This window comes from Eufriesea mexicana, unplaced genomic scaffold (genome assembly GCF_001483705.2).
Source record: "Eufriesea mexicana isolate 0111107269 unplaced genomic scaffold, ASM148370v2 scaffold5173, whole genome shotgun sequence".
NCBI lineage: Eukaryota > Metazoa > Arthropoda > Insecta > Hymenoptera > Apidae > Eufriesea > Eufriesea mexicana.
This window is the reverse complement of record NW_016913128.1, coordinates 56,390-80,150: the sequence shown is the minus strand read 5'-3', so window position 1 is coordinate 80,150 and position 23,761 is coordinate 56,390. Positions and strand designations below refer to the sequence as shown.

Below are 23,761 nucleotides of genomic sequence, written 5' to 3'. Positions count from 1 at the left end.
GTAGAGAGTACGAGCTAGATCCCTAGATAAACGTGTGCTAGGTTTGATTGAGGTTTTACATTACGGTCATGCGAGGTATACGAATTGGAAGAAAAAGGTTGCTGAATAAACGTGCGCTAGGTCTGATTAATATTTGGTCAGCGTAAGGGCTCTTAATCTCAAAAATGGCGGGACAACTGGGAATAGCTATAGAGCGGTTAATTGGAAAGCTTTTGTTCTCGTTAAGTAATGGTTTCTAAGTAATGAAGAGATTACGTGCGACTTTCACTACCTGCACGTTCTATGATTATAATAATTATGTACATATGCAGGGGATATGTTTATTATTCATACAGAGTGACATTTGCGTTTAATAATCTTGATCGGGAGATTGAACGACAGCTAATGTTGCGGACAGAGACACCTAGTATCAGAGAACGTAGAACGAAAGGATACGAGATACGTAAGGTACTTTTATATAACATACATTTTATAACATAATTACTCAAATTAACGAGCATTTCCCTATTTCTATTTGTCATCATTATACGTGCCATTTATCAAAGGGGTCCTGCAAGAAAACTTAATCGAACTATAATTAGAATATCTTCAAATCGGTAATCTGTTATTCAGAGAAAAGTGAGATAAATTGAAAAATTATTAGAAAATTATCTAAATGTTTTCATAACATATACTTTGCATTATGGACCGGTATATTACTCCAATTGATCGATTGTATCTTTGAAAATTTAAAAAATTGCATATTCTTTTAATTTATAAGAAATATGTGTCTTTTTGAAAATATGTTTACAAAAGCTTATGCTCGAACAACTGAAAGTGAAGAACTGACGTGATCGTCGGTGTAATTATTATAGGAACTTGATGGACTTGATCAATTTACACCAAATTTTACACGAATATTCAGTAAACATGGTTATAGCTCAACGAGATTATTTAAAAATTCGCATTCTTTCTGTTTTCCTAACCTCAAAGTTTAAATGACAGGTGAAGATATCGATAATTAAGTTTCAAAGTGTCGTCATTTCCTTTATTTATCAGTATTTTTCATTCATCCTAGTCCCAGTTATAACCACAATCATACTAGCCAGAAAAATTCCTCAATTTTTCATTTCAAGTGAATAAGAAGACTGGTATCATGAGTACATAGTATCAACAATCTTAATTCAGTTTCAGTGGAGAATAAATAAATCCTAATCATTACCAAATCATTATTAAATTTTTAGCACAAACAATTTTCTAATTTTCCAACAAAAAGGTTTCAAAAAATAATAAAAAAGGCCTCAATCCGATATCCTTTTATACATAAATTCAGGTACACATCCTAATCAAATTATTCAAATTAATTCTCCACAATCATATACATCACGAGTCAAAGAGTATCTCCAAGAAGACTCCCATCACCCCGAAAATTATCTCGAAATCAGCCACACTAGTCTGAGACCCCTGAAAAGCTACATATCCTGATTGCAACTGCAACAAATTTCCTCGCCACGAAGTCACTAGCATCTCGAACTTGCAGCGCGAAATCCGTAGGTCCAAAGACTTCTTCCCGTGGAAGTTTGGTCCGGCGACGTGAGGTGGCGATGATCGGGTGACATGAACGCCGGACAGTCGGACGAGCAGGGGCGGCGTCGGTTTTCCCGCGGCCTAGCGCTTATCGATCCGAGATTCTCGACGTGCCTCGATCCCGTCTCCCACGGCACCGACTCCGAGCCGAGGCGTAAGTAATTTGCGTCCGGACGAACCGCAAGCCGCCGCCGCCAGCTCTCGATCCGGGACAATAAAGTCCACGGCCGTTCCGTGGGTGTACGGAAAGAGCCTGGTGGTGTCTGTGTGTTTCGACGTGGCGCAATCGCGGGACGAAGACAATCGCGATTCCGTGAAACGCGTCGGACACGGAGCGTGCACGCTCCACCGTCGGGGACCGTGGGGCGAGTCTGGCTTGCGGCCTCTTCATTTTTCAATAATCGACTTCCCGGGAAGCCGACCCAATTCGCCGCCGTTTCTACGGATTCCGCGTTATCCGCCACGGATTTACACACTACTCTCACACACCACGCATTTTCGGCTTTGCGGTAATTCGTAAGTGTCGGGAGGAGACGAACGGGGGCGATTGTGCGGCTCGTTATTTCGTAGATCGATTTAACTGTGTGTAGTATACACAGGAAGAAGTAGAAGTTAGTTATTTTCTAAGTATTCGTCGAATCTTTGGAGTAACTGTGGGTTTTAACACTGACCCAAATGGCAGATTACCTTTTAACACCATCCTTTCAGACATTTCTTGGGTTTTTCTATGTCTTTTATATTTTTTTAGTACACGGAATGATTTAATTTTGAAATTCTGGAAAGGTGTGGGAATAGAAGAAATCCAAAGAAATTCGAAATTTTTTTAAAATTCTAGGAATTAGTAAGTTGAACAACACATTTGGATGCTTCAATACAATGAATTTGGATACTTGGATAGTCTACAGACTATGCGGTATTCGTATCTAATACATTGAGTTAATAGCGGCGAGAGAATGTATATATGCGAAAGCGGTGGCTAAAGATCACTTTCGAGAATTGTATTCGCCGAGTGTCCCTCTAGCGGCGAGCGGAGGAAGGTCGCCACAGGTTAAGCCATACGTAACCGCAGCGGCGCGCCGTTTCTGAACGCCTCGTTTATTATCGTTAAAACAGATAGACAAACCCAGTGTATTCGACGCTGTTATATTGATATTTATAATTTACAATCATTTCTATAACTTCGAAGCACAAAATGCTGGATTAATATATTTATACGTCCCACGGTAACCCTCGCGTTATTTCTCCCTTCCTCTCTTTTGAACTTTCATTTAACCTGTTCCTTAATTCCGTCACATGTGAATAAAGAATTGCAGCGTCTTGAATGTTGCTGCAAACTGACGTTGGCAACTTAACACGACGAAAAGCGCATAAAATAAAGAAGACAGAATATTACACATATTTATACTTGCCTTGGTCGACGTTATCGTGTAAAATTTCTGCAAAATTTATATTTATGAAAAACCGCTTTCTTTTTCTGTTTTTATTATAACCTACTTCGTACTAACCTAGCTTAACTTCGTTGAAGGTTTTTACGTTTTTCGTACTAACTGTTTGTCGATTCTCTTTTGATTTATGGGTGCCTATCATTATACGAACGTTTCTCGTTGTATCTTAATGTAAAACATAGGTTATGAAAAAGTTGAAAAAATTGTCAACTAACCATTTTGTAAATTTGCAAATGAAAAGTTTTCGTACGTAGATCTTACGTTGCATAATCTAACAGATCATCGCGGTAGAATTATTGATTTCTAGTTCCCGAGATAGAACAAGAAACGATTCTTCTCCTCGCGAGCAAAGAAAATCCCGGTTACTGAGAGTTAAGAACTGCGAGAAAGTTGAAAAGCCCTTTGCACCTCCCTCACATGAAAACCGTTGGACCGCGCGCGACAAGTGTGGCGGTGTGCACGCTGCTAACGACGCGTTTGCATCTTGTTGCAGGAAAACATCTCGACCCCGGAGCCAGCCGACATATCCGAGGAGGATCACTACTCGAGTAAGCAAAACCTTTCATTACCCGTACACTCGTGGACCTTGTTGTCTTTCCATTCGTGTCGGAGGCGATCGGACCGCGAGACGAGGCTCTCGCGTCACCCTCTTGCCACGCGTGCGTCTCCAAACTGTAGAAAAATTTATTCCACGGACATGTCGATATTTTTTTTCCATTTTTTCCCATTTTTCGTTGTATCGCCGATTAAAACGGAATCGGAAAATTTATTTTTGCGTTTTCAAAAAATTTTTATTCGCGCGTTTCATTGGCTTTTGTGTCTATTAAATATCGACGCTTGAAAATTTCGATTTTCAAAAATTTGTTAATTAAATATTTCAAAAATTTGCGTGATCATAATGATAAGAGATTGGTAATTTTTATACCTTTTTACCTTAATATTTGGAGTGTACATATTTTGGAAAAATGAAAAATTTGAAAAATTTATTTCGCGAACATGTCAGTATTTATTTTTCATTTTTTTTTTGTATTTTTCGCTGTATCGGAGATTAGGACGGATTCGGAAAAATTTATTTTTGCGTTTTCAAAAATTTTTTATTGTGAGTTTGACCGGTTTTTATGTGTATTAAATATTGACGCTTGAAAATTTCGGTTGAATATTTAAACAATTTGCGTGGTTGTTATGGTAAGGGATTAGGAATTTTGATACCATTTTATCTTAATATTAGAAGTGTATATATTTTGGAAAAATTGTTGCAAAAGATTTGTTTACTTATTATATACATATTTAAATTGTTCGAGTTCAAATGAAATTGCAGAATGTGCATTTACGTGTAAAGATAGAGTAGATATCACGGTATATTTCGATGCATGTATTTTATACCCACTTAAATTTGATATTCCTCCAAAAACTGTACAGTCTGTGTACAAGTACCCTTACGCAATTTCGGCTCCTTCGACACGCTTCCACTAAATATAGATATAGAGGAGTCTACAGATGTTATATATTATCCTACATTTAAAACAGTATTAGTCGTTGAAGGTTACTCCCTCCACTGTAAATAACATAAATAACCCCAATTGTTAAATTCTAGTACACGTTTTTATTATTATTAGTACCTTGAACTTATTAATAATTAATCACTTGTGTAAATAACATTAATCCCTAAATAAACACACAATAAATTCGCAGTCCCTCAGAAATAAATCAAATTATTTTGTAATTTTAAATTACGTTATAAAATATTTCGCAATTAATTAATTTTGAATATATTTCTTTCATTTTCTTTCTATTTTATAATTGTCAATAGAGTAGTCGAAGTTGAGCAAAGTGGATGGGTCGGATTTAGGAGGAACAGTGCAAGGTGTATTCACATGATACTCGCAAGAGGTGTGTTCATCAGCTTCTGGTGTCGACTGTCAGGTGTCGAGATTCGTCGCCATTTCCTCGGCTACTCGTTTATCTCGAAAAGATGTTGTAACGCGTTTAATTGCAACACAATGATACAACGCGAAAAGCTTCGGATCCTTGTCAGTCGAATCCTTTCACGGAGCAATAAAATACCTAGGAATACATATACCTGAAGAATATTACACGAGTCTTCTAAATTATCTGCATTTATGGTACCGCGAATAAAATTGACCTCTTTGAATACCGGCTGATTCAGAACATGTGAGCACAACTGTAGAGAAGAAGAAGAATTCGCCTAAACATATACCAGGGCTGACCTTATTTCCAAGTTATAGCAGTTTTTGTTTCCCCGTAATCCTTATGATAAATCGTCCTCTTCTTTCAACTGTCCTGTGATTCTTATGATAAACTGTTCTCTTCCACGAGCACGAAATCGTGGCTCATCCTTGGTTTATGCACCGCGCGCTACCTCATTTTAGTTCGCTAGCGAGACAGCTTTCAAACAAGCGATTCCCGGAGTAAATGGATTGGCCCTAGGAGACCAATCAACTAGCCAGCTCGACTGCTGGATTGGATGGATCAAACACTCCGAATTTTTATTTTTTACCTGAAGTCTTTCATTCGTAGCACACCAGTAGATCACTTTTGGGTACATTGAAGATATATTGGACAGAGTTGCCAACGAATCTGAACAGTACCTGGCAGCTTTGAACCTCTGATGTCTATAAAAAGACGCGTTGTCCACGAGTCTGAACAGTATCTGACAGCTCTAAACTTCTGAGGTCTCAAAATCCCATACTGGGGCCTGATTGAGCCAAAGACACTATTCTTGAACGATCTTCACGAAATCAAGTACAGTATTGACAGTGGTACTGTTGCACAGTGCACTGGTGCAGTGCAAAAATAGTCATAGCTCAGCAATAATGTCATATTTGACATAGGTATGCTCGTACTCAGTTCCAAAACCTCCAGTGAGGGCTTAAAATCCCGTACCAGGACCTAACTGAGCCGAAATCACTTTCCATCTGAACAATATCTGACAGCTCTGAACTTCCGAGGTCTTAAAATCCCATATTGGGACCTGATTGAGCCAAAGACACTATTCTTGAACGATCTTCACGAAATCAAGTACAATATTGACAGTGGTGCTGTTGCACAGTGCACGTGTGCAGTGCAAAAATGGCCGTAGCTCGACAATAATATCATATCTGACAAAGGTATGCTCGTATTCAGTTCGAAAACCTCCAGTGAAGTCTTAAAATCCCATACTAGGACCTATCTGAGCCAAAATCACTATTTCTGAACAATTTCTATGCAGTCATGCACAGTAGTGACACAGGTACGCGTACGATATGTACGAGAAATAGTCATAACTGAAAAATAAGGTGTCTCTGTCACACCCACATGGTCTGAATCAGCCTGTACAGTATCTTCCGATAATTACGTTGCACGTGATCCTATTCGAGGCACGAAAAACGTAATTCCATACATAACGACTTGCCCGGGTCTCTTTTGTGTGGCAGCCTGAAAGGGTTGGCACCCTGCTGAAAGAATAACCCTTCCCAAACATCCTGCCGGAACGAGTTTCCCCTTTTCACCCAAACGATTCACCAAAGCATCCCGTGCTCCAGCACCCAGACTTTCTCCGCTTCCATACCTGCACCCAGGCCTCGCTGCGACTTTCTCCGGTCTGAAACGCTCACGAAAGGAGTCGCCAGGGCTGTTTGGTAACGCGTCTATGGAAACGGGTCCGCTATCTCGGCGACCAGGCGTCCGCATGGGGATCGACGAACTCTGCCAGGCGAATCGTTCAATTTGACGTTCGTTGTCCCCTGGACGGGGTCAGGTCGCGGCCGTTTCGAGAATCTGACCCAAATCGTACGGTGGTGGCGTCGCGTTTCTGCATTATTGAACGGGCTGAATGATTTAGACGTCACGCCGTTCCCGTCAGCCGCCAACTTTATCCGGCTGCTAATAAATCTCTCTCTCTTTCTCTCTGTATGTATACGTGCGAGTGTGTACGTGTGTGTATGCTTTCGTTCTGGCGCGGCTCGAGTGCCCTTCTACGTGTCACTGCTAATTCTCCCGCTCGAACGAATCGACGCTGCAACTGCAGGGAAATCTGGAGTGCGGCGAGCTACTCAGCCGATCATGGTTTCGCCGAGGAGACCGATCATGGGGTGGCGATATCGATCCCGGCCACGAGCTCCGATTCCCACTACGACTTACTTTCTTTAGCTTTTCGTCGCTGCGTTTTTCACCCTCGATATTATTTTTCGCTTTAATTTTAGTTTCGCTTTTTTCCCTTATTTTTGGGCTCGATTTTATTTTCTCGCGTTTTGATTTTCCACGTTACGCTGGTTCTTTCTAGAGCCGAGCAAGGTAATTGGAGAGAGGAACGAGGCCAAGCAGGGAAGTCTTGGTATTGTTTGGCGAGAGTGAGGGTATCGAGCAATTTATCTGAATTTTCTTGTTCGCAGCCACTCCATTGGTAATTATTAGGTATAGCTAAGCGGGGCGAAAGTTTACCTCAATTTACCATCTTCAAAAATTATTTCAGCGTCGATAAGAAGTATACGCAGATCGGGAAGCTTGAAACGGCTACGTCCTCTTGCTATTTTTTCTCTTTTTGGGGTGGGGGTGGGGGAGAAGTAATCGAAGCCATTTCGATGGAAACGAGATTTTTAATACTAATTGGAATCTTCTTAGCACTCGAGATATTTGCAAAAATTGTTGGTACTGGCATATTGAACTCTGTCTCGAGTAAATGTACTTGATACTATAATAACAATGATTAAGTATGTGTTCGTAATATTTATTTACGCGTTGGCAGATGAATGCTCAATAATTATGTACGTTTTATTGAATTACTATCGTAACTTCCTACATAAAATTTACTTATCATTATATTTATTTCTAGACATTCGTTCTAACGCATTGGCAGAGGGTATTAATAATTCGATGCGAGTCGTCAGGTTGATACGATAAGTATAATTCCGCATCTCGTACGTAATGAAGACAAATTTCGTTTCGATTAGTATTACCCCTCTGACTGATTGATTAGGGTCAAAAAGCTTGGATACGTCGCGACATTTAGCATACCTTCGCTCGACAAATCGTTAGGAATAGTTCGTTCGAATGGAATCGTTTTTATGTCTTACGTAAGAATGTCTGACCGCCGGTTTGAATAATCGTAAGTCATTAGCGATTGAGTAATGGTGTTTGGCTAGATGTTTATCCCGCGACGGCTGTTTTTCTCGAAATCGAATCACGTATCCCCCGCTACCAGTCGCAAAATCTCTCGCGCTAGCATTCGAATTCTTTTCTTTCAATTTCGCTTTTTTACCCCCGGGTCACTGGCATGTCATTCCCCGAGAATTCATTTCGCGTGCCGATAGGTATACTTGAAATTCGATATTCAAAAGGAATCCCTGCAATCGAGTGTTACGACCTCGATGATACAAAACGTGCAAAAGCAAAGAGGCTTTGCCCACTTATCGTATTCCCGAGGGTTTAGCACGTGAGGTTGGTCGAAGTGTCAATTTCATGCAATCCGAGCACGTGTGACGAATATTCCTTTTTTCCACCGAACTCTGGACGACTGCGAGATCTTGGCAGGTCAGTTCCATCGTCGCTGGGAGCCGGGAACTTTGTCACAGTGGCAATGGAAGATCCACTAACGTCGCACAGTGGATCCCGATTTGCCTTTAAATCTCTGAAAGAAATTTTCCGCAGAGCGTGAAAGAGGAAATTTTAATCCATCCTAAAGGGACATGCAAGAACCTATCCCAAGGATCATGTATGTAAATCTATACGTATCTTTGAAGTTCCCATTAATTCAAGCAATTTTTTCTCAACGTGTTCCTCAAAGGTTGCATGAATATACAGGATGGAGCAATAACGATGGTCCAATCTTGCATCGACTGGTCTTTTTACTGCAAAAGCTAAGTCCAAACTTTAGAATAATCTCTGCCGGCAGGCGACTTCATTTTCGCGCAGATCGAGCCCGGCTATTTAAAACGGCAGAGGATCAAACGGAATTTTAAAGAATTCAAAATTTCCACCCGTCGAAATTCACGACGAGGCTTCAACGGAGCCCTGGCGCGAAGATAGGTTCGACTCGTGTCGTGTTTTCGGTGGAAAAATGGGCGTAGGAAAGGTATCGTTCGTGGTTCGATGAATATTTTCAGTAATATCGCTGAGTTAGGGGCACGTGAGCGAAGCGGGGACGCATTTCTGCAGAGAAACGCGGAAGCGATACTTAAGTGCACGCGTACTCGAACGGTTCAAAATCGATTTTCTCGAAAACGAAGCCTTATACCTCTCATTCGCGGGTGCACTGTCACTGTCGGTGCATTCCGTGCAGCGATCATCGTATTGGGTGCAAAATGCGCCTGACTGTAGGCAATCCACTGTCACTCGTCCGCCCCACTCCGCCGTTACCCCCACCACCGACCCGTGACTCGAGTGCTCCCTCGTATCTCCCTGTACTTTCCGGTTTGTAAACTGTTTTCGAGACCGTTTCGAACGAAAATAGAGCGGATAAATGGAATTTTTCAAGATGCATCATTAATTTCATCGAAAGCGCTCGAGCTTGGTTCTCTTAAAGAAGCTGCTGCCATTTTCGGCGCAGACATAACCTCTATCGCGTCTATATTTCATTCGGCGATAATCTTTTTACGCAATCTATTTCTTTTTATGTCCATCGCAATGAAAATTCCGATGAATTTGTAAAATAATTATCGAAAATGCTATTACATAACCTCCGAAATTTTATTGCGCAAAATTTATGTCGATTATTAGTAGAACGCACTTATACTATTTGCTAACTTGTTAGAAGGATAAAAGATGAAATATATAGGCGCGTTCACACCGAAAGTATAATTTCACATACCCCCTACTGTATTGCCAACTTGAATCTATTTTCAACTAATCAATACTTTACACTAGATTTACGGAACCCGTCAATTTGACGGAATGGTTGCTCCAATTATACGGTGGTGACAGATTTAGTTAACTTATATTAAGACTGTTGATATAATATATAATTGTTTCGAAATTAAACTAATCGTTAAAAAAAGGGCACGTGGATTCCTTTATCTGCCAATCTGACAGGTGTCCTGAGAAATAGGTATACAGGTAAACCTAGTGTTAATACTCTCTGATCCCTTGGTGCAAAAATTCCTATTCTCGCTAATGACACGCGAAATAAATCCCATCTTTGGAATTACACATTTTCCCCTAGAGTTAACTAGAATCTGTGCGCAAATTTGGGGTCCCAGCGAGAACCCGGATAGTTGATCGATTTTTCTGCAATTACCCGGATCATCGTATAAACGCGAGAAAATTTGCGAACGTGGTGTGTTCGTAGCCGATGCTAAATCTCTCGCGTAAACGAGCCCTATTTCGCTTCTTAGGCGATCAAACCCCGTAATCTCGAGCTATCCAATTACTTTCTCAAAACTGGCCCAACATGCGCAGCAATTAGCGTGAGCAATTGAATTGGTAATTTAATGTCTGAATAATTATCGGAAGGCTCTGGCAGAGCGGCGTGTAGACCGGCATGATAATTACAGCATTAAACGAAGGCCACGCATTGGAAAATTGGCGATGAAACGGCAGAAAAGCGAGCGAGCAGCTTGTAAACGAGTTACACGTGTGCCTAACGACGCTGTTCAGCCAGCGAACGATTCTGAATGATCGAGCATCCCCGGCGTGCGGAGAGCAACCTGTTCGAAAACGCGTCGGTAAAGGCCGGCCGATTCGTCCGCGTCACGAACGAGCAACGTATTTATTAGCATGTACCGACACTTCAACCTCGTAATCTCGTTACCGCGGCCTCTTACATAAAAGAACGGGATGCACTGGCGCGCGATGACGTTCTGGCTCGCGGTTCCGAGAATCGGCCGATTAATCAGCCTAGGATCTTCGCACCGACGCCGCGGCGTCCTCTTTCGATCGTGATCCCGCGGCATTTCGATCGCACGAAATTCTTCATCGCGCGTTCGCCATCTCGTAAGATCGGCGGCTCGGGATTGGTGATACCGCGTGATCGATGTAACGCAGTTGTCGGGGCTTTTATGGCTCGCTCCTATGCCTATAGTCCGATCGTATTTGTCCCGGTTGTTTATGAGAGTGACGACGCGAGTGAAAAATATCGATCGATGAATCGTGTTATTTGCCACGTGTCCTGACAGTGCCCGGAGAAATTGAATCTCTTTCCCCCGTTTCACGATAGGTTTATGCGCGTTGTATCGAATTTCGGGAATATGGGGACTTTTTTGGTGACAGGTTGGCAGTGAGCGGTGAATCGGGAAGATATTGTTATGTAAGGTTGGTATGAGCGATGTGCGACCGTGGTGATGTTATATATTCCGATGCTGGTTGTGGTAGCGATATTAGCGTTGACTATACTGAAACATGATAGTGATGTTGATGGTGACGTTCATAGTGATCTTATTCGTGATACTGATTCTGGTATTGGTGGTAATATTGATGTAATATCGATACTGGTGCTCGTGCTAATTTTGTTACTAGTACTGAATCTGGTGGTAGTAGATGGTAATGCTGATTCGTGATGTTAATATCGATACCGAGGTTTGTACTAATTTTATTGTTGATACTGATCCTGGTACTGATGGCAATACTGATATATGTATTACATGTCGATGGTAGTACTAATATCGATGTTACTGCTCGTGTTAATTTTATTACTGGTACTGAATCTGGTACTAGTAGATAGTGATACTGAATTAATGGTCGTACTAATTTTATTATTCGTTCTGATCCTGATAGTGATACTAATATTGACACTGATGTTCGTACTAATTTTATTATCCTATAACTGATACTAGTACTGAATCTGTTAATAATAGTATTATTAATACTAGCGTTGATATTGATACTAATATTAGTATTCGTACTAATTCTATTCTTCATACTGATTCGTATTATTGGTTGCTAATAGTGATACTAATACTGATACTAGTAGTTATACAGATTTTGATTTTAGATAATAATTGCAACACTAATTCATACTAATTCGTATTATTGGTTGCTAATAGTGATGCTAATACTGATACTATTAGCCATGCAGATATTAATTTTAAATAATAATTGCAACACCAATTCATACTGATTCGTATTATTGGTTGCTAATAATGGTGCTAGTATTGATACGAGTAGTCATGCAGATATTGATTTTAAATAATAACTGCAATACTAATTTATACTAATTTGTATTATTGGTTGCTAATAATAATGCTAGTATTGATACTAGTAGTCATAAAGATTCTAATTTTAAATAATAATTGCAATACTAATTTATACTAATTCGTATTATTGGTTGCAAATAATGGTGCTAGTATTGATACTAGTAGTCATACAGATATTGATTTTAAATAATAATTGCAATACTAATTTATACTAATTTGTATTATTGGTTGCTAATAATGGTGCTAGTATTGATACTAGTAGTCATACAGATATTGATTTTAAATAATAATTGCAATACTAATTCATACTGATTCGTATTATTGGTTGCTAATAGTGATACTAATACTGATACTAGTAGTTATACAGATTTTGATTTTAGATAATAATTGCAACACTAATTCATACTAATTCGTATTATTGGTTGCTAATAGTGATGCTAATACTGATACTATTAGCCATGCAGATATTAATTTTAAATAATAATTGCAACACCAATTCATACTGATTCGTATTATTGGTTGCTAATAATGGTGCTAGTATTGATACTAGTAGTCATACAGATATTGATTTTAAATAATAATTGCAATACTAATTCATACTGATTCGTATTATTGGTTGCTAATAATGATGCTAGTACTGATACTAGTAGTCATAAAGATTCTAATTTTAAATAATAATTGCAATACTAATTTATACTAATTCGTATTATTGGTTGCTAATAGTGATGCTAATACTGATACTATTAGCCATGCAAATATTGATTTTAAATAATAATTGCAATACTAATTTATACTAATTCGTATTATTGGTTGCTAATAATGGTGCTAGTATTGATACTAGTAGTCATACAGATATTGATTTTAAATAATAATTGCAATACTAATTTATACTAATTCGTATTATTGGTTGCTAATAATGGTGCTAGTATTGATACTAGTAGTCATGCAGATTTTGATTTTAAATAATAATTGTAACACTAATTCATACCGATTCGTATTATTGGTTGTTAATAGCGATACTAGTAGCCATACAGATACTGATTTTATATAATAATTCTAACGCTAATACTTTTGCTGATCCTAGTATCGATATTGAGTCTGATATTCAGTTTCCTGTCTTTCCTTTTCTGTTCTGCGACCAATGACGAATATCTTTCCAATTTCTACTCGAATTACTCGCTCTTCGTAACAAAATTATCGTTATTCTGATTATCAGACGAATTTTATCGAGTACCTCGGCCATTTTTCTAGAAAACACGCCGAATCTTCTGAGCTAACGTATGAAATTCGTGCTTCGTGGCTTTCTTCAGACCTTGTTAACCATATCCAAACTTTCTGCGCGTGTTCTAAGTTCGCAAGACAACGTGAACCAAGACGACGTACGCGACAACCAAAAATGTGATCAAATTCCAAGACGGTATTAGGATGTTGCGTGAACTTCGCGTTTCTCCTCATAAATGTTCCAAGCGATATTCATCAACGACTATAAACTGCCCGAGACGAGTGATCGTGAATCTTGGATATTCTTGATCGAACTCTTTGATCGAATAAAGAAACGTCAAATTTCTTCCACTCGTTTCTATTAATTTCCTATTAACCCTTTGCGCTCGACGATTTTTTGGCTAGAGAAGAGTAGAGATTCAAAGATTCTCTACTAAAAAATGGACGATACTTTTTTGAACAGTAAATAAAGAATTGTATAATAATAGAATTGCAGAATTATTTGTTTTCGATACCTTGCACACTGTTACGTTACATTAAATTTGATATATTAATTAATATCGATCTTCCAAATTTTATAAAATGGTGACTGAAGCTCACCTCTTCAGTGCAAAGGGTTAAAATTCTGCAAATAAATTAGAAATAAAATTATGTTAAATTTCTTCCACTCGTTTCTATCAATTTCCTATTAATATTCTGAAAATAAATGGGAACTAAAATTATGAGAAAATCGTGACATTCGCGCGTAATTTAATTAAATGTAATGATAATGAGACAATTTAAGATTTTACTCTTTGGACTTGATTGCTCTTGATTGATCGCGTGCAATTTTTACGCGGATCACTTTTTGCACGTGATCGTGCTCAATTTCATTTCTACGCGATGTGATTTGTATTTTCTTTTTTGGAATAAAAGTAACAGGAAACGCGATGGAGTCTACAGCCGTGGAGAGAATCAGATTAATTGCATTTAATTTCATTCGTGGCTGCTTAATTAGACGTAATTGCGTTTGCAACATTTATACGATCATATTTTATTGTAATTATGAAGTATGATTTATACGTTCGGTACACGAAATATAAACCCTTTGTTCCATGAATTTTATAGTCCTTTCGGAAATTTGACAAGTATTAATTTGTCGTATTTAAATGTCGGATATCCGAAATTCGCGTTACACGTGCGTTTCATTAAAATATTTTTAATACTCGTTTCGCGGTTATCATCTTTGCAAGCAGTCGTAACTTTTTCCCCTTTGTCCCTTTTTTTTCAGAAGGAGAAGAACTTGCAAAATTTTCACGATTTCATTTCCTTTTTAAAATATAACATTCGTGTAAATGAAGTTTCCGTGCAATAAACTTCAAACAAGATGGAGGGAAAAACAGTGAAAAAAGCACATTATTTGGTTTCACTTTGCGTTGCTTTGATATGCTTACTGTTCGCTGTAATGTACTTACTTTTGCAGCTAATTAAATTTCTCCCTTTGAAAATCTTCAAAATTCTTCCCTTTGATTTCAAGCTTACTGGAAATTCACGTGTCAAAGGCAATCTTTCTCCCTCCTCTACCAATTTACAAATTGATATATTAAACATCATTTTCTAGCTATCTTATTTCACAATTACTCGCGGTTTCGAATAATTTTCTAATTTATTTTAATTTTAATAATTATTCTGCCTCTTTTATAAAATTCAACGAAACGAAATATATATATTGATTACGTTTTCACATCAATTTGTCAAATTAAATTCTCCAATACTTCACGTATAATTACTCAAAAAGGAAATAGAAAATTGTAAATAATTTTCTTTATTTATCGATGAGAATAAGAAAAATATTTCGTTTCGATTTCAACGAAGAAAAAACAAATTTGCATTTCTCAAACATCTGTTGATTTGAATCTACTTGCGATATTCAGTGCTGTCAGCTTCCCCTTTCTTTTGCTCCCTATGACAATAAGCTTGTTCTCCTTTTTACTCTCAGACAGACTCGAGATCTGTCATGATTGCTACCCATAAATCTATGGCAATACAGCAATCACCGTTCGACGATATTCTCTATGTATCTCTGATTCTTTCAATATTCTTCTTTCAAGATTCTTCTCTCAAAATTTTTCTTTCACCTGGCCCACATTTACGTAATAAAATTATTTCTCAAGTTTCGTTAACGAGTCTTCTTCCTCTATCAGCGATAAATAATTCACTCCACTCAGAAGTCAGTACAGATTCGAAGTCGAGACGAGAACGTCTATCAGCTGTTACAGACCTAGATAGGTGGCGTTGATCTTAATCCTGAGAAAAAAGACTCAAGAATAATCTTCCTCGTAGCTAGACGGATTAAGATTCCAAGTCGTCAGTACTTCAACCGAATGAATTGATTAAAGACCAAGTGACCCTGCTTGTCACCCTCTGGTAACTGGGAAATGGGGTGCTGAGAGATTCGACTGGAGACAGTGAGTGTCCTGGTAATTTATATTGCTGACACCACTTTGCAAACACGAAACGAAAATCATTTTACACAGTACTTATATTCTTTTATACGACATAACTGCTTAGATATATAGTCTATTACTTTTTGTACATAATAGTGTATTTTCAAACACCAATCCCAGTATTTTCTCATATATGTACATATGTAGGTATATTTATATTCACCATGTAAAATAAGATCCAAGTTTATGTGTGTATTACAACCCTTCAACTGATGAGCAGACAAATGATCTGGATTGACACTGAGTAAACATATCTATATAAATAACAGTAATTTTAGTAGCACAATGAAAATCCTACCTCGATATGAGTCAATTTTGCTAAAAACAGATATATGTATCAAAAAGTTTCTTTTTCTTTTAACACTAGAGCTACCGATCTTTAGTGGGCACCTAACTATAACGTGCTCAGATTATAGTCATTTCAGGCGGTACGATGAATATGAGTGAATATATTGATTACAGTTCTTTCTTAATACGAGGTGCCACCAATTTTATTCTTAAAGCAGGTGTATGTGTTCGGTGATTGCAAAAAGGAAAATTCTGGGACCAGTCATTTTCACTGGGTTGGTAGTTCTAGTGTTAACCCTTTGCACTCGACCATTTTTTGGCTAAAGAAGGATAGGCGTTCTAAGATTTTCTACTATAGAGTTGACGATATTTTTCTGAGCATTAAATAAAAAACCTATAATAATTAACGCTTAGAATTATTTGATTTCGATACCTCTCACACTGTTACATTATCTTAAATTTCACGTGTTAATTAGTATCCATGTTCGAAATTTTATCAAATGGTGACTGAAGGGCGTCTCTCGAATTAGGGTTAGCAAAGGGTTAATTATAATTTATTTCGTGTTAGCCCTGCTCCTACAATATTGCATCGGGTGTCGTTTCTCTTTTAATTCATGGTTGCTTATTATTACATGAACGATCCTCGTTTTACGCATCTTTTACCAACGTTGAAGACTGTAAAACAGTTAAAACAGGAGCTTAACAAAATTTTCGAGACATCTTATCTAGTTAGGTAATTCTAGGAAAGGATTGTCATTTATTATCATGTCATTTGTTACGTTATAAATATAATAAGGATATAGAAGACACAGTAAACAATTGATTTTTGCTATTCATAATCTCGCTTCAAAATCTCCCAAAAGTTATGCTATAAGAGAGAACACAAGGAAACTGAACGTTTGGTCAGCAAAAAGGTGTAGTCACCTCTTCTGCGAGTTTAGCCAATGCTCATTACCCAGCGTGCAGTATCGAGCAGCCAGAGCTGGACACGGGGTATCGATTGTTATCCGAGCTCGGCCATCGATGCGGAGTAATTTCACGGTCGGTTCGATGAGCTCGGCTGCGCCAAAAATTCCCTAGCGAGAAATTTCCTAGTAGGACTTGTTGCTGGCCACTCCTCCTCGGACGCGAGGGAATCTTTGCACGTTCGAGACGGCATAGGATCGATAATTGAACGCGTGCACGATCGAGATGGACTCGTAATCATCGGGCATGAGGTTTTAATTGACACTCCAAGGGGTTATTGTCGCGTTTACCACCCCCTCTAGTGTTTTATTTTCCTACACGTTGCGTCACCTTTCTTTCCGAGTTGGGACACTCGAAATAAAGGGAAAAATTGTGCAAAATGTTTCTCGTGAATTTTGTCCCAACTGTTGTATCTCTTCGCGTGTGTATACCTACATAGATGAGATATTTGCGACACTGTGACGTTCGTGCCGCGTTCTCGGCCAGATTTTTCCAGTGTTTTGCAATTTTTGGACTCAATGTATTCTGGTGTAAAAAAGGAAAAAAGATTGTCCTGGAAGGGCAACGTGTTTCGTGTATATTTAGTATTATATATGTAGTCTTCCCACAGTCAAGATAGAGACGTTCCTCGGATCCTTGGACGCCATATTTCACGCGTGTTTTTCGACACCCTCGAGTGGACGTCGTTCCACATGACAGGACAATTTTTCCTCTCAGATTAGATCTCTTCGTTCTTCGTTCACGATCATACATGCAATTTAACAGCATCAGTTTAAAAAATCCTTGGAAAAATATACCGAGATGAAATTTCAACCAAAAATATGAATTTCTAATTCTATATCATATTTTCCCAAGTACCATGATCTCGTAACCCCTTTTTCTTCGTTATTATCCTGTATGTCTGAAATTTCTGTATCAAAAGTCCGTCAAATAATCGCTTAGGTTTCGCCACGCGCATCAATCGTTGCGCCCGAATCCAATTAAAAAGGAGTGCGAGCGGGAAAGGGTGGGGGGAAAAAAGAGGAATGAAAACAAAAACACGTCACGCATGAAATTGCTCGGAATCGCACGCATTGTTCTGACAGTAAAAATATTCCACGAAACGCCTTCGCTGTTCGTCCAAACAGCGCCGTCGTTCTTTGTTCCGGATTGAAAACGAATGCGTGTGTGTGTTTATGTGCGCGCGCGCGCGCGGGTGTACCTGTTGACGCGATCGAATGAAAATCCTGAAAACGCGGCAGTCGTGCGCGATCGGTGACGAAACTGTTAACGTAGATGCATTTTCGCGCGAATGAGCTCGAGAATTCGTCGAATGCCGGAGAATTTCGATGGTTCGACCTGTTGCGCCGTGAGTTTAGTGGAGGGGATGAGGGACCGTCGATCGACCAATCGACGTAGATGTCGCTGAGGTATTCTCGTGCGAAAAAGACTTTAACACGTTCACTGCCACTCGTTTTTCCTACAAAAGCCATAATCAAATTTTAATTAAGTACATCGGATTATTTAATTTTTCGTGATACAGTATAATCATCGATTATGCGAATTAATTGACTACTAGATAGATAAATATGTTCAGATAATTGATCTGAAAGAAGCAAATTTTTAATTGTGTCATAAATCAGTAAGAAATTAAAATGTTTAAATAAATGAATATGTATTTAATAAAAAAAAGTATAGGATAAAAAATAAATTATATATAAATTAATATAAGCATTTTATATGTCCTATTCATTCTTATGCAATACGCACTGTTTGTATAATCGAAATTCGCATAATCGACGTTCGAATAATTGACGTTCCACTATATATTACAATGCAAGATTTTAATTGTTAAATAGCACGTTTTTTATTTTGCATCTTTCTTTATTTATCTCCAATCAAATTTTCAAAAAATGGTTGAGACAGAATAAATATTTGGTAGTCTGATACTGGTGACCATCATGGCGGTCAACGTGTTAATAATAAATTTAGCTGGGTCCAAATGATGGATTTTAATGCAATTTAATGCAAATGGTAAATGAATTTACAAATTTACTGTAATTGATAAATTTAGTAATGAGATAAATAAAATTCTGAATGAGGAATTATGAAATTGTCAGAGTCTAGGTTAGTTCACTGGTATTAGTTGACGAGTTATTGCGCTAGAGGGCACTGCTGCTCGGGAAGATGGAGGCTGTAGTTATTGGAAATTCTTGGTGAGAATTAAGTTCGTGGCAGAAATGAAAAGAAGCTGGTTATTCGAAGACAAGATGATGTAAGATGATCTTTTTTTCCTTTTTTGTTTTGTTTTAGGATTCTTGTTTGGAGAAACTGAGTTTGACAATCTGTTATGTGCATGTGCATTTGGCAATGACCTACTATTGTAGTAGCTTTCTGTGCGAGATAAGGATACTTCCTGAGTAGTATAATTACATTTATTAAATTAATTTGACACATTTTCAAGTGGTGATAAATGTTACTAACACAGGAAATGTTTATATGTATATATATCATAAGTTTCCATACTTTAGAGTGTTTTTAGAAAAATGTATCGAATTACTCTAACGAGCATGAATCTAAATGAACTAACATTTTGCTTAGAAATCACTAACGTTAGTTGAAAGACATTTTTGTTAAGTATAAAAATGTTACATAATTTCCTGTAACATTAGTATGAAAGGGTGTATAAAGCTGTCGAAGCATAATTGTATCGCGTCATAAACGAAGCAAATAAATAAGCAATAAACGTTAAAGATAAGGAATAATTCGTATTAAAATTTGTTTAAGATTATACAACAAATTATATATTCAACAAGAGCTATAAATTCGCGTAATCGTTGATAACCTTTATCGAGAATACACGAAACGAACGAGTTATCGATTACGCGATCATTAGCTGGGCTATTTCCATTCAAAGTAACTCATTGAAAAATTTCTTGGCCGCTCATTTTTTTAATCTGCTACCCATCCGGTTGTTACTGCAAAATTTTTCGACTGTAAAGCAGATATCGTTGTCGGTATTGAACGATATGAGCTGGCGCGTAATTAGTAGGATACAAAGATACTGCAGCAACAATGAAATACATTCTTCGTCAAAGAGTAACATTTCGTATTATTCGAAATTAAATTCGGTAGCTTGTTAATTAAAATAAATTAAATGACCGATACTGTACCAATTTGTAATATTAATCAAATAATAATCTTCACGTTCCGCAGTGACTCCAAGCATTGTTAGTATTCTATTCTCTGCATAAAAATAGAACGCACCGTAATTCCACCCAAAAGTCCATCTAATCATACTCCGTTTCGTTTCATTGCTACCCATTCGTCGATAAAGCCTGCCTTAATATATAATACACTTCGTATTTCCTCCAGCTGCAAAAGTATATTTCCAAAATTTCTTGACACTCGTGACACTTCGTGAAAGTAAAATTCCCTCCCCACGTAGAAATTTACATTCCACCCAGTAGAACACGCGTATCTACCAAACCCAGGCACACAAAGTACCCCCTTAGACGTGGCTAACTCTCACTCGAATATTCCCTTGCAAGACACCAAAGATCAATAGAGACCAGAACTCTCGCTACACGTTGCAAAACACAGCCAATATCGAAGGCAAGCAAAGCATCGGATAAACGAGAGTATAAAAATTCTGCAGCGAGTATCACGATTGCAAACAGTCTCGACCAAAGCACCACGCCACAGTCTTAACTCCCCGCCATTTTTACATGCAACTAGCGCCACCGGCCTGGTCGAGGCCAGGGCCGGCAGAGGGCGCGAAACGAAACGACTGACCCCTCTCATCGGCACCATTCACCGTGTTAATCATGCCCTGAGACCAATTGGCACTTTTAATTTCGGCAGGCGCGCTCATGAAAGACGCGGATAAGCTGAAGCTGATGCTGCTCGCGTGGAATTATAATCTTCAACAGCAGGCTCAGGCTCAGGCCCAGGCCCAGGCACAGGCTCAGGCCGCCAACGCGGCCCTCTCGCCAAATAACTCCTCGACAACCACGGCCACCACCGTTGGCACACCTGTCACCAGCCAATCGGCCATTTCCACGGCAAACAACACCATTAACAACTCCACACTTACAGGTAACACCTTATTTCATCGACCGCGATCGAGCGACCGCGAGCTTCCGGCCGTCTCGACGTTTTTTTTCAGTCAGACAGTTCGCTTCCTCCATGATCGCGGTTAATAAAGAGCGCAGGGGATATTTTCCTTTTTATTTTTTTATTTTTTTCCGCTATTTGCTTGAAAGATCGATTGCTGCAACCGTTGCTAGAGATTTGACGTTTTGGGACGGGTCCTTGGTTTCGTTTGTTGGCGTGGGAGGAATGGAGGGATCCGTCTATTAGCATGAATAGAGGAAGTTGGATTTTTGGTATGGCGTACCTTGTTTTGGTTGATAATATTGTTGCGATATTTCGTTCATATTATTAGTTGTTATTATGTGTATTTTGTGGTTGGTATGGATTGTTTCTTCTTTTCTTTCTTTTAATTTTGCTAATTCAATTGCGTTCCTTTGGAGGGAGGGTAAGTGTCGGATTGTTGGAGCAAAGTGTTGATTATGGTATCGAAGATATTGTGTGTTAATTGATACTTTAAATCATTTTTATTAGGAGTTTTTGTTATTTGACAATTTTTTATTGCTACGAAGCTCAGCTTATTTTATATAAATATAAAATATAATCCTTTCTCACAAAATAATAATCCTTTAGAGTTATTAGAAAATGTAAATTATTTTGCAGTCTGGTTTAAAAATTGAGACTAGAGAAAATTCCAGGTAAATATATACGTAATATTGATTTCAAAGTTTCGTTTAAATATTTCATTGGTCAAATTTTCTTATTCGGTCATAATTATATATATTCGTTCCTAAAATATGTCTTACATACACGCCTTGGTCACTTGGTGTGAATTTGATATTAAATATTGACAGTCTCTTACGTTCTCTCTTGTTTTTAAATATTACAGCGATTACCAAATGAATTCTGCGAATACAAATTTAGGCAGAATTTTACTTTACACTTGCTTGCTCAGCGTTATTTATTTATTATCATACGCTGCTTAACATATATAATATATTTCCCAGAAAATAACTGTTATCAAAAATATTGCAGCTGTTAATATGAAATATAACACAAACTTCCATTACACTTTTCCAAATTACACTATTAAAAAAATGACAATACAAACAACCCAAACAGAAAACAACGCAACTCCTATAAAAGAAATATAATGTATCAAAAATATTCTATATAATTTATTTTTAGAAAAAACAAATCATAATAAATATACAACAAAACGTAACGCTATTTCAAAGTACAAAGAAAAGCCCAGAAAATCGATACCCTTGGTTCTAAAATTTCGCAGTGATAACGAGTCAAAAGTATGCGAAAAATGGTACAAAATTATTTATCAAATATTTTTCCAACGTTATCGGGAGCATAAGGAAGGACACGCTTAATTTCGATCGAGCGACCAAATCGCTGGGCGGAGATTGTAAAGGTTGCCCGCGGCGCAACGGTGGCGCGACGGTCGCGTAAACACGGAGACTTCAACGCTCGAGTTTCGCGTCCTTCTGCGGCGGCCAGTGTATTGCAGGTTTCGCGGGGCCAAGGTGTACCGGCTATTTAGCTCGCGCGAGTTTTGTCGTCGTGGCCGACGTGACTAATGGATTGTCGGGCTGTGACGTGCCACGCAGGAAATTCAGACTGCGCCTTCTTTGGCCCGCGAAACCGAGCCGTTTCAACGACATGCTTCACCCCGTTAATCGACCGTGAGTAACGCCACTAATTAACCGTGCTTCGTTCGTCGTGTCACCCGCGCGTGGCCCGTTTTATCATGTCGTGGACAGATGATGGGGAAATTTGCTTTTTAGTCAGCCTCGAGATTTGTGTACTTAGGCTGCTTAGTATGCTGTTGAGCAATCATTTCCTCGCTTTCTTTCCGCAATTTTCTCTTTTATTTTAGCGCTTTTTGAGATTGAATATATAAATGTCTGCAAGTGTTGAAGGGTTTGAGGTTATGTAGAGAGATATGAGACTTTTATTTTATTTTTGCTTAAATATATAAATTTATTATCTCAGTGGACTGTACTATAAATTACACGTTGAATTCTCTAGTGTTTAATTCAGATGTTCCCTAATCTTGATCAGAAAAAGAGTCATAAATAACATAGGTCAAGATCCACCAACAGTGCGTCATATTTTAACACCATCAACCTTCAGGAACCCTCCTTACCACCTGTTATTACAAGCACCTATCCAACTTCACGTACAGTGAGTCGCAAAAGTATTCTACATACTTTACCAATGTTATCATCCTAATCCAAGTTTCAAAATCCCCATCCACGAAGGTCTTTCATGTATTACATATACAGAGCTCAGAAGCATCAATTTAGACAACATTTCTAAATATTTCGTTTATTACATGCACTTAGTTCAACCAGAAGAAAATTAACAATTACCCTAATTGCTATCTTCTTGCAAAAATTCATTTTTCATCTATTTTGTAATAACTCGGTTGATATTACACGCGTATATCTTCAGCCACGAGAATTTCGAGATGGTAAAGAAACAGTAGTAGTTCGAGGTCGGACGTCGGCGTAGCGCGAATACTTCTATGTCTGACTGTACACGCGAAGAACGTCGGCGAGGCACAAACAAGCGCGGAAGA

The 23,761-nt window shown here is 38.3% G+C and overlaps 1 protein-coding gene across 5 annotated transcripts in view; it reads left to right on the top strand.

Moving 5' to 3' along the window:
• The window catches only part of LOC108551864 (nucleolar protein 4-like), a 184,764-nt gene that overhangs the window by 122,134 nt on the left and 38,869 nt on the right, over positions 1–23,761 (top strand). For 3 of the 5 annotated variants that reach the window (XM_017906205.1, XM_017906204.1, XM_017906206.1), the window contains exons 2-3: positions 3,505–3,559; positions 20,941–21,174. In XM_017906205.1, coding sequence (XP_017761694.1) covers positions 3,505–3,559; positions 20,941–21,174 — 289 coding nt within the window. Of the gene's footprint in view, positions 1–3,504; positions 3,560–11,177; positions 11,256–20,940; positions 21,175–23,761 lie in introns of those variants that run through there. The other 2 variants (XM_017906207.1, XM_017906208.1) reach the window with 2 other exon arrangements.